Raw genomic sequence first — 11,122 nt, 5'->3', positions numbered from 1 at the left:
ATTAAATAATAAATGAAAGAATCAGCCCTACTGGGCCTTATCATGTTTTAATTTTTATGTAATATATTACATTTGTAATATGACATATGTAAAGATTGTAAGATTGCAGAAATAATATAATGTAATAAAGAATGTTGTTTTTTTGTTTTTTTTTGCTGCTGTTATCTAACAGTGAATAGTGCATTTCAAGTCTGATATTTATTCAGCAATGCTTATTTCATAGGTTATGGTCAACCAGTGTTAATGTTTTCCAGGTGGAGGAGTTAACAAGTGTGTATGAGGAGGTGGACGAACAGCAGTACTCGAAGATGGTACGAGACAGACAAGAGGATGACTGGATTATTGATGATGGTGAGTCTCAGTCTCCTGTATCCACTGTGGGAATATGTCTGATGGGGAAGTCTAATATGAAAGTTTCTCTTCCCTTCTCTCAGATGGAACAGGATATGTGGAGGATGGAAGAGAAATCTTTGACGATGATTTGGATGATGATGTAGTTGAAAACAACAAAGGTAAACATTCATACATTATTATATTACCCAACAATTTCTATGTATTTTGAGTGTGAGACAATGTACAGTAAATAGTTTTGTCCAAAGAGTGTTTTTTTGTGTGTGACAATGTTTTGTTTGTTTGCAGGAAAAGCAGGTGCTAAAGGAGCAGACTCAAAGAAAAATGTGAAGAAATCTGCTGTAGCCAAGCCCAACACCATTAAGAGCCTCTTCATGAACAGTAATGTCAAAAGGCCTGCTGAGGTATGTTGCTGCCACCATTGACTTACTTGGGTGTTCGCTTCTATTAAAAATGTCCCAAAGTGTGCCCTGTGCAGATCTTAACTTGAAATAAGAGATGTGCTACACTTTTTCGTGCTCTTGCATTGACCATAAGCATAATTGTGTCTCTCGCAGAAAGACGTTGACCTGTCCAAAGATGACCTATTAGGAGATATCTTACAGGACCTGCACTCTGAGGTTGGTACCATATCATCTAGACAATGTAGAACTTAAGAACATAATTAAACACAGTTCAGTGTCAACTAATGCATTTGACTTTCTCTGTTGAGACACTGATAGCAGTATTGAGTTGGGTGTTTCCACAATTAAACAAATGGTTCCTGCACATTGACATTTACATTCAGGCTTTTAGCTGATTTGTAATGATGAGTGAGCAAGTCATGTTGTGCAAAAGGACAAAGTGCTGATAAAATAATTAAACCTTTTAGTTAGTTAACAGTCAGAGTCAGTTAATATGGTTTTGGCTAATTTCTTACTCAGTGGTGGTGATACTTTGTCTTCTTTTTTCTTCAAAGCCAACTTCTCCACCTCTATATTGTCCATGCCTAATCTGATATGTTGTGATTTCTGCTTTTAAAAAAATCTGTCTTCCCAGAAACCGACTCTTCTGACTCCTCCACCAGTGGTCACTCTGAAGAAAAAGAAGTCTCTTGGATCGTCCATGAATCCCTTTTCCATCAAACCTCAGATGCCAAAGGTATCATTTAAATTATCATGTCTTGAAAAATATTTTCAAATATGCTTGGAAGTATGAATTCAATAATTGTAAAATATTGTATATCACTTCTGTAATACCAGGAGTCACCCTCAGCTACGGGGTTAAAGGCCAAAGTTATCAGGCCGCCTCCTTCTGAGCCGACCCCCAGGTCATCAGCTCGCCTCCCTCCCTCCACACCTGCTCTTCCTGAGCAGAAGCAGAGGGCAAAAGTGGAGGAGCTGGATGAAGAGGAAGGTAAGAGAGACTGATACAACTGTGCTAGCTTTTTACTCTTTCTGTCCCTTCTAGCATCAAGAATATAGCCTAGCATCGCCAGACTAATTCGCGAATACGTATTAGTCTGGAACCTCTCAGTTCATTTTCGATTTCCAAGGGGCGTTATCAATGGGCGCAGACTAAAATGCCTCTGGACGCAATTGGATCGACCTACAACCAGTCAGAGCAACGAAACATCTGACGTAACGCTAAGCAACACATGCAAGTTGAAGCGGTGCTTTGTCTGTTTTCAAGCAGGAAAAAAATGGCGACCTGGTCACAAACTTTCACAAATTACAGCTAAACAGTACACTAAAATGTGTTTCTGAAAACATCTGAGGTGGGAAATAGGCAATGCAGTAACAGAATCTTGATTCATATTTGATCAGCACTGCCTAGTTTGACAGTTTGATTTGAGTTTTGTGAGCCTGGTGCATTGCACTGGACAGACCTGCAGATTGGACGCAGGTCCTGACCTGCAACCAATTAGAGCAGCGAAACGTGTGACATGTGACTTTTCAAAGCTGGTCCGGTAACGCTCTTCTTTCAGTCATCGTATCAAACCCACCCCATATTAGATAAACCGTTGTGATTGGCCCGGCCACATCCAGGACGGGTGGAAATCTGTCTGAATCGGAGGGGGGCCAGATTAAACGCCAGTGCAAATGAAAGATGATCTCAGCAGATTTGTCTTGTTCCCAGGCTATCAAGAATACACTTACCTTTTATGACAATGTGTATCTCAGGGAATGACGCTCTGGCATTTGATGGGGTGGACTTTGATGAGCCGATGGAGATCGGGCTCGAGGAGGAGAAGCCTGCGATTAAAGATGATGCTGAGCCTAAAGCAACAGCAGCACCAGTTAAAGTGGAGCCCAAAGCAGAGCCTCAGGACCCTGTCTTAGTGTAAGTCTTTTATCTGCTATTTTTGCTTCTACTTTATTTGGAAATATAGATACTTTTTTCTGGCTCAATCTTAAAATGCGAGCTGAGCTAAAGACTTCAGCGTAGCACAAACCTCAGTTTTAGCGCCTTCCCTGTGTCCTTTCCCAGGTCCAACAGAATTGGAAGCTCTTGGGGACAAGAGGACGAAGGTGGAGCTAGCGAGGCTCAAGCAGAGATACAGGTTGACTCCAGTCAACTCCCGCTGGTGGAGGGGGCAGACGGGGAGCAGGTTTTCCGCTTCTATTGGTTGGATGCCTTTGAAGACCCCTACAGCCAACCAGGTATGGTATAATCACACCTGGAGTGAAATATAGTGGATACTGTCATGTAATTCTATAATCCAAAGATCCTGTTTGGTAGAGCATTTCTTGACATTTTATCTTAACTATGGCCAAGGTGTGGTGTACTTGTTTGGAAAAGTGTGGATCGAGTCTGCACAGTCTCATGTCAGCTGCTGTGTTACTGTCAAGAACATTGAGAGGACCATGTACTTCCTGCCTCGTGAATATGTAAGTTTCCTGCTCTGTCACATGCTATTACCATATAAGATACAGTACGTCCCCCCAGCCAACTGTAAAGCTACAGGACAATACAAAGCATTCCTACAAGTAGTCTTACATGTCACCTCTGTGTGTGCGTGTGTGTGCGTGTGTGTGCGCGCGCATGTGTGTGTGTGTGTGTGTGAAATCACTTTACACATGACTTTTTTAGGAATCTGTTCAATTGTTTGGTTGTGTTTCCATGAACAGAAAGTAAACATCAAGACAGGGGAGGTGTCTGACACTCCTGTAGGAATGATGGACGTCTACCAGGAGTTTAATGATCTCTCTGAGAAGTTCAAGATCATGAAGTTCAAGTCCAAGGTTAGTGCTAACCTCGGTTACGGACTGTATAGTGTGAATGTCGTTTTTTGGATAGTGTCAAGTTTGACATGTTTGTAACTGGTGCTTGTTTTCTGTGTTTCTCTCTGTAGAAAGTGGAGAGGAACTACGCTTTTGAAATTCCTGATGTTCCCAGTCAGTGCGAGTATCTGGAAGTCAGATATTCTGTGAGTAGAAGTGCACACATAAGCGTCCTAGGCCTATTGCTCTTTTTTAATTTTTTTTTTTTTTTTTATGATAACCTATTCATCTATGTGGTAAATATTGTTTTTTGCAGGCTGAATTCCCTGCGCTGCCTTCGAACCTTAAGGGGGCGACCTTTTCCCACATTTTTGGAACCAACACTTCCAGTCTGGAGCACTTCCTCCTCAGCAGGAAGATTAAAGGCCCTTGCTGGCTGGACATCAAGACACCACGTAAGGGGAATTTTGAATGATACTTCTTTTGTGTTAGTATAACTGATTTAACACCCTGTATTTAGTTTAACTTGATTTGTATTTGAGGGATTTGGATATTTAGTAGAACAATTAATTTCATGTTGGAACCTCTTGTTTGAGATATCAGAAATTCATAAATTAATTATGTTGAACTCTGCACACCCCTGGAAAATTCACACGTACCCCCTGTTTTTGTGTCAGAGCTCATCAGCCAGCCGGTCAGCTGGTGTAAGGTGGAGGCTCTAGCCCTGAGGAATGACCTGGTCACTGTGGTCAAAGACCTGCCACCTCCACCCATCACTGTCATGTCCATAAGCCTCAAGACTATACAGAATCCCAAGACACACCACAACGAGGTCAGAACACTGCCAGCTGTGTACACAAATATAGATTGTTTCCCCCTTTTTTTGCAAGCAATGTATTGGACTGATTTTGTGCTATTATTTAGCCTCGTTATTTAATGGTGTACTCAGACAGACTGAAATACTTAGTGAGCAAGGACCTGATGATATAGTTCCTCTGCAGATTGTGTCCCTGGCTGCACTGGTCCACTATCAGTTCCATATGGATAAAGCTGCCCCCCAACCCCCATATCAGACCCATTTTTGTGGTAAGTTATTTATATACATCTTATTGATTGTTTTCATTGTAATCCATGAATGCAATAGAGTGCCTGCATGTCATAGTGTCCTTAGGCAAGATTCTGAACCCCAAATGCTCCCGATGGCTGTGTGTGGGTAAACTTATCGTGAGCGCTTTGGATAAGAAGTGCTGTATCACTCCTGATGAGCAGTTGGCACCTTGCATGGCAGCCTCTGCCATCAGTTTATGAATGTGTGTGTGTATATATATATATATATATATATATATATATATATTTCTTTTTGTCTTTGCAGTGGTCAGTAAACCGGCTGACTGTATCTTCCCCTACGACTTCAAAGATGCTGTGAGGAAGAAGGTGAGTGGCCATGTGGCTATGGAGCTCAACTTGTTGGTACTAGATTTTTGCTCAGAAACAGAAATAACTTGGTCTTGATATTTTCAGAAAGATCAGTGTTTTATATATTTTCAGGTTTTTTTTACAGATGTAGTGGTGACAGGAAATTACCAGCAAAGGATTATGAACAATGTATCGTTAAACTTCATGTAGCAAAAGCAGTTTCTTGGGTACTTTACTGAATGGTAGTTTTGTATAATTTGTAAAAAAAAGTAGATTTTATTAGAACTGATGGAGAATATATTTTAGTGGTAACACTTTTTTTCAGTGTGACCAAAACATTGATGTGACTTCCTTCCTCTGTTAGAATGGGAAAGTGGAGATAGCTGCTACAGAGCGGACTCTGCTGGGCTTCTTCCTCGCCAAGATGCACAAGATTGACCCTGATGTGCTCGTGGTGAGTAGAGCATGCTGGGAGTAATTCTATGCAATTTCCTGAATGGATTGCAGATGAATCATTAGCATCCTCATATGAAAATATAGGATGCACAGGAAGCCCAGATGAGGGTGCAGTGTTTCATCGGGGTAAAAATGAGTATGCTTATCCATATTCTTTTACTGTAGGGTCACGACATCTATGGTTTTGACCTGGAAGTGATTCTGCAGAGGATCAATGTGTGCAAGGTTCCCCACTGGTCTAAGATTGGACGCCTCAGGAGGGCCAATATGCCTAAACTAGGGGTATGAATAATAATAATCCGTAGCATCATAAGCTTCTTTTGTTTCTATACCATATTGTACATTAATAAACGTTGTTGTACTGGCAGGGTCGTGGTTCCTTTGCAGAGAAGAGCGCAACCTGTGGCCGTCTGGTGTGCGATGTGGAGATCTCAGCCAAGGAGCTGATTCGCTGTAAAAGTTACCATCTGACTGAACTGGCTGCGCAGGTGCTGAAGATGGAGAGAGCCACAGTCTCTCAGGAAAACATCAAGAATCTCTACAGGTTTGTATTTCCTTAAAGGGTCAGTTCAACCAAATCAGAAAAAAGAGACGTCTGATTTTGCATATAAGCACCAACACAAAACGGAATTTTTTTCTACACAAATGTGTAGTTGGAATTGTTTTCTGATCAAATTGTTTTATCTTTTTTTATTTATTTTTTTACCTCCCCCAAAAATGTGTATGTGTATCAGTGACTCTCCTCACCTGCTCTACCTGCTGGAGCTGACATGGACAGATGCCAAGCTGATCCTCCAGATCATGTGTGAGCTCAACGTGCTGCCACTGGCCGTGCAGATCACCAACATTGCTGGCAATGTCTTGGTAACACACAACAACACTTTCCTTTCACCTTCATTAAACCACCCACAGCTGCAAAACAGAAATACATAAAATTTTGCAACACAGTTACTGTCTAACCTCATTGTTCAGCTCAAACAGAAAACACAAATAGCAATTAAAATTGCAGTCACTTCACAATTTGCTGAATATCATGATATTAACTACACGCTTATAATGCATCTGCCAGAACTGATTCAGGAATCAGCTCTGGAGAAAATCTCTCTCTCAGAATCCAAAATGTGTGCACTACCAATATTATTTGAAAAAAAGCATTTTAAACACACATGACAAAAGAAACAGGGATGGCCGATCTTTGAGGTTTTTAAATTCCAGGCAGCAGCTCTTCTTGCTTATTGTACAGTTGAAATACTGAAAATTGAAGTCAGAACCACAACAGTTTGCAGACAAAAGCAAGACTTGGTTCTCTTGTGAATGAAGAGAAAAGACTTGACTCTTTAAATCTTAAAAACCTTTATCAAGGCTTGGAGCCAGTGTATTTTGACGTTCCGTTGTGTTTCAGGGAGATCTACGAAATACAATGCAGTGGGGTAAGATGACATTTTAGACTTCAGTTAAAATGGGGACATGAAGATACCATCATCCCTGAGCCGTGCTCCAGGTTGACTCAGGTCAACCGCTGTTTTATGACCTCTTTTCCTTTTGGTAATGTTATTTCTTCCTGCTTCTTCTCTGCAGTCTCGTACTCTGATGGGCGGTCGCTCTGAGAGGAATGAGTTCCTGTTGCTTCATGCCTTCCATGAGAAAAACTACATTGTCCCCGACAAACCGTCCTTCAAAAAGGCCCAGCTGGAAACGGTAAAGCCCACACACAATCACACACAGCTTCTTTTTTGTATCGTACAGTCATCTGACAAATGCTTTTTTTCTCTTTGTTTCTGTGTCCCAGGTCGAGGGAGAAGACGATATGGATGCAGGAAAAGGCAAGCGGAAGAAGAAGGCAGCCTATGCTGGAGGTCTGGTGCTGGATCCTAAAATTGGTAAGTCTGTGTTTTTAGTTTAAAGTCTTCTTTTCTGTCTTTGTCTCATATGTATGTTTGTGCATATATTTCTGTAACCTCCCTCCCCCTCTCTATAGGTTTCTACGACAAGTTTGTGCTCCTGCTTGACTTCAACAGCCTGTATCCCTCAATCATCCAGGAGTTCAACATCTGCTTCACCACGGTGCAGAGGGAGGCTCACAACACACAGAAGAAGGAGGTGTGTGTGTGTGCAGTTTTTGTTCATATGTTTACTGTAGAAGCAGGTGTGTTTGTGTAACCAAATGATTCATTAATAAATTAATTATCTAAATCTAAAACTATCTATGAAGTCCAGACATGATTTATAAATTGATCCCAATGCCCAGCTACAGAGGCGTAAAAAGCCTCAACATCCTTGTCGGCCTGACTTTTTTTATTTCCCAGAGGAAAGTTTCAGCTCACTTCCAACTCTTGTTTCCATGGTAACAGGAGGATGAGTCAGAGGAGATTCCCGAGATTCCAGATTCAGACTTGGAGATGGGAATCCTGCCCAAAGAAATCAGGAAGCTGGTCGAGCGGCGTAAACAGGTCAAACAGCTGATGAGACAGCAAGATGTCAACCCAGACCTCTACCTACAGGTACATATCAAAGTTCACACATACCTACACATACATGCTGAAACACACTGAAGCAGCACATACTGTATAGTATTTCCATGGGTAGTATGGATACTCCCCTCCCTTTTTGTTTGCATTGAAAGGTTATTGCTTTGCACTTTTTTTTCCTATTTAAAGTTATTGATCGCAAACATGCAATATAAAATTGGGTCTACTAATGTTGAAGCATTTTAAAAAGTTTGGAGCTTGCTCCTGTGATTGTAATCTGTTTGAATTTATGTCTCTTCAAAATAATACAATTGGGGACAGGTTTTTTATGGTGGTCATCTGTATGCTCAGTCCATCTGTATGCTTATTATGTAACAAACAGTCATTGTAACGTATTTATTTAATCATGTATTAGTGAAAAGATGACTGTTTAGATCATACTGAGCGTACAGATGAACAGCAGTTGGGCATTTTTTCTTTATATTATCTTCTGCTCTCAGCGAAGTCAGATGCAAATAGCTGTTTAGTAGGCACACTGGTGCTGTTTGACAAAACGGTCAACCATTTTCATTTCGATGAAAAGAGCAACGCCTGCATACAGACTCCAAACAGATTTATTTAAATAGACATTGTTTCTATCTCAGTTGGATCTTAGATCAAAATGGATTAAAGTGGTTACCACAACCATATATATATATATATATATATATATATATATATATATATATATATATATATATATATATATATATATATATATATATATATATATATACACACACCAATAGGCTGATAGGCTCTATGGTGACAGGTGTGGTTAACCATCTAACCCACCCATGATGATGAACATGTCAATAGCCTTGCATCTACCTGTGATGTGCATATAATTACGCTCCTTCTATTGTCAGCCATTTTTATTTACCATTGAGACAACTTGTAACCTTTTAAATCTTTATAACGAGTTTTCAAGGGGAATATAAAATCCTTATGTCTGTTTGGCCTAATTTGAGTCTGTCTGTCCATCAGTATGACATTCGTCAGAAGGCTCTGAAGCTGACTGCTAACAGTATGTACGGCTGCCTGGGATTCAGCTACAGCCGCTTCTATGCCAAGCCACTTGCTGCCCTGGTCACACACAAGGGTAGAGAGGTGAGTCAAACCCACATACTGTACATAAACACATCTGTACCCCAAAGGTTTTAGCTGTCGCACCTTTGGCAGCTAATACAGATCCAAATAAACTGAACTAAAAGAAGCTTATGGTTAAACTAAAGTGGTACATTTATTAAGGTACTCACGGAGCAAGCAGGCAGGGAATGCAAAGACATAAAACACACAGACTGATTCAATAATGAGGATGTCCTACAGTCCTTTTGTGATTTAGATTCTGGTCTTCAGAGTTACCCGAGTACCAACAAGAGAGTACAATAGAAATTAAAATACTTCCATTTTCATCCACAAGAGCGCACTGTTACATCAAATTCCACATCGTGCAACACTCCTGCCACTATTCCATTTTCTTTCTTTCTATTCCTTTTTTTCTATTGCTGTCTCACATTTGTCGTCCTTACTCTCCACAAAATCATCTCTTTCTCCCTCACCCTGTGCCCTTCCCTGTTCTAAATATGATTATTCCTTCAAGTTCATTTTGTCAGAATAAGAGACCTGTTGTAACGTCTGCGATATCAATAGCTCTATGTAAGTATTTTCCAGTAACAAAATGCCACAGTCTCACACATGAAGCTCACACTCTCTTCATGTAAAGTCTGATTGTGTAACGACTTCTTCAACACACACAAATGGAACAACATGGGCGTGCACACTCAATAAATTGGCGCAAAGAGGCATGTGTACTGCATGACATAAATGGCTAAATCTGGTATTGTAACTGAACACCACACACACACACACACACACACACACACACACTCCCTCCCTCCATGCCAGTGGTAGTACTCATGTTCATTTAATGAGCTCTAACAGTACACATCCTCAGCAGAGACGTCAAGCTTTGCCTCAGGGGAGTCCTTCATTAAGATCCCCTTACACACCTCTTTGTGCTCCCTAATAGAGGGCAGGGCAGTAACTCTGTGTGTGTGTGTGTGTTATTTTGTCAGTCCGTTTGTGCCTCCAGTCATGCTCGTTGTTCGGCTGACAGAGCTACATTGTAAAAGGTGCACGTTTGATTCACTGGGACAGGTGGGAGCTTCTCTCCCCTTCAGACTTACTGCTTGTATATTTGTCAATAGCCAGAGGTGGATGGGTTAATTACATTTTACCTCTTTCTGGCTTTATTTTATCCAGGAAGCGTCACTACTCTCAGCCACAAAGTTGGCTACATTTCCATTATCTGAAATGGTGACATTGCTGTGCTTTGCAAGTTGTGTGCAGGCGTGTTAAACTGAATATTTATGATGGTTAATTCAAGTCTGTATTCCTAATGGTTTAGGAGCTTTGAATAAATCATCCTACAATAAAATTCAGTGATTGTCTACTCATCCCTGCCTCAATCAAAAATCCCCCTACTTCTGAGGACTCACCAAACATGTAGCTAGTTAGCATTACACCACTTTGACCTTCCCTCATAAACTGACTTGCTTGAGTAATCTTTTTAAAACTTCAACAGAAATAGCACAAAATATATTTCAAATTTCTTTGTTTTGTAGCCAAATGGTAGTAGCAATTTGGGTTCAAACTATTAGAAATATTTAGCTCATTATCCCTTGTAATTTTCTCACTAGCAGCACTGGTTAGACCACACACGAGTTACCAGGAGTATTCTGCCACAGAGCTGTAGGGTGCACAACTAAGCAGATTGTTGTCATTGAGGAATATCAAGGAGATAATTAAACAAACATTTTCTATTTGGATCCACATGTTGTTATGATGTTTAGCAATTGGATTATGCTACACAACCTTCCTACTTCAGGAGTTTGAGAATATGCTAACATTTTGTTTGTATGTCACATTGAAGTGTTTATCAATCAAATAAAGAGATAAATATACATATAAACATTAAAATATATATAGACCATCTTTTGTAGAAAATTGCAGTACATTACAGAAATTGAACATAGGAGCAAATAGTTAAAACATAAAATAGGGAAGTTAAAAAATAAGCCTCAAAGCTTATGTCATTGGATTTGCACTGTAAATGCAGGATGAAAAGATATAGTTGAAGGTTTTGTGAGAAACTGTCAGTCTCAATACTGATGCCCTCAGGTCCTC

At 40.3% G+C, this 11,122-nt stretch overlaps 1 protein-coding gene across 2 annotated transcripts in view; it reads left to right on the top strand.

Annotated features, from left to right (window-relative positions):
* Positions 1–11,122, top strand: part of pola1 (polymerase (DNA directed), alpha 1) — a 57,471-nt gene that overhangs the window by 1,433 nt on the left and 44,916 nt on the right. For both annotated transcript variants that reach the window (XM_044177014.1, XM_044177013.1), the window contains exons 3-26: positions 255–351; positions 435–512; positions 640–755; positions 909–971; positions 1,390–1,491; positions 1,593–1,746; positions 2,514–2,673; positions 2,821–2,993; positions 3,109–3,221; positions 3,462–3,575; positions 3,686–3,760; positions 3,871–4,009; positions 4,232–4,386; positions 4,556–4,640; positions 4,927–4,988; positions 5,335–5,424; positions 5,592–5,708; positions 5,795–5,970; positions 6,161–6,290; positions 7,005–7,124; positions 7,216–7,306; positions 7,405–7,526; positions 7,778–7,927; positions 8,921–9,043. In XM_044177014.1, coding sequence (XP_044032949.1) covers positions 255–351; positions 435–512; positions 640–755; positions 909–971; positions 1,390–1,491; positions 1,593–1,746; positions 2,514–2,673; positions 2,821–2,993; positions 3,109–3,221; positions 3,462–3,575; positions 3,686–3,760; positions 3,871–4,009; positions 4,232–4,386; positions 4,556–4,640; positions 4,927–4,988; positions 5,335–5,424; positions 5,592–5,708; positions 5,795–5,970; positions 6,161–6,290; positions 7,005–7,124; positions 7,216–7,306; positions 7,405–7,526; positions 7,778–7,927; positions 8,921–9,043 — 2,805 coding nt within the window. The remainder of the gene's footprint in view (positions 1–254; positions 352–434; positions 513–639; positions 756–908; positions 972–1,389; positions 1,492–1,592; positions 1,747–2,513; positions 2,674–2,820; positions 2,994–3,108; positions 3,222–3,461; positions 3,576–3,685; positions 3,761–3,870; positions 4,010–4,231; positions 4,387–4,555; positions 4,641–4,926; positions 4,989–5,334; positions 5,425–5,591; positions 5,709–5,794; positions 5,971–6,160; positions 6,291–7,004; positions 7,125–7,215; positions 7,307–7,404; positions 7,527–7,777; positions 7,928–8,920; positions 9,044–11,122) is intronic.

This window comes from Siniperca chuatsi, linkage group LG19 (assembly GCF_020085105.1).
Source record: "Siniperca chuatsi isolate FFG_IHB_CAS linkage group LG19, ASM2008510v1, whole genome shotgun sequence".
Classification (NCBI taxonomy): Eukaryota; Metazoa; Chordata; class Actinopteri; order Centrarchiformes; family Sinipercidae; genus Siniperca; species Siniperca chuatsi.
This window is presented reverse-complemented; position numbering and strand designations above follow the sequence as displayed.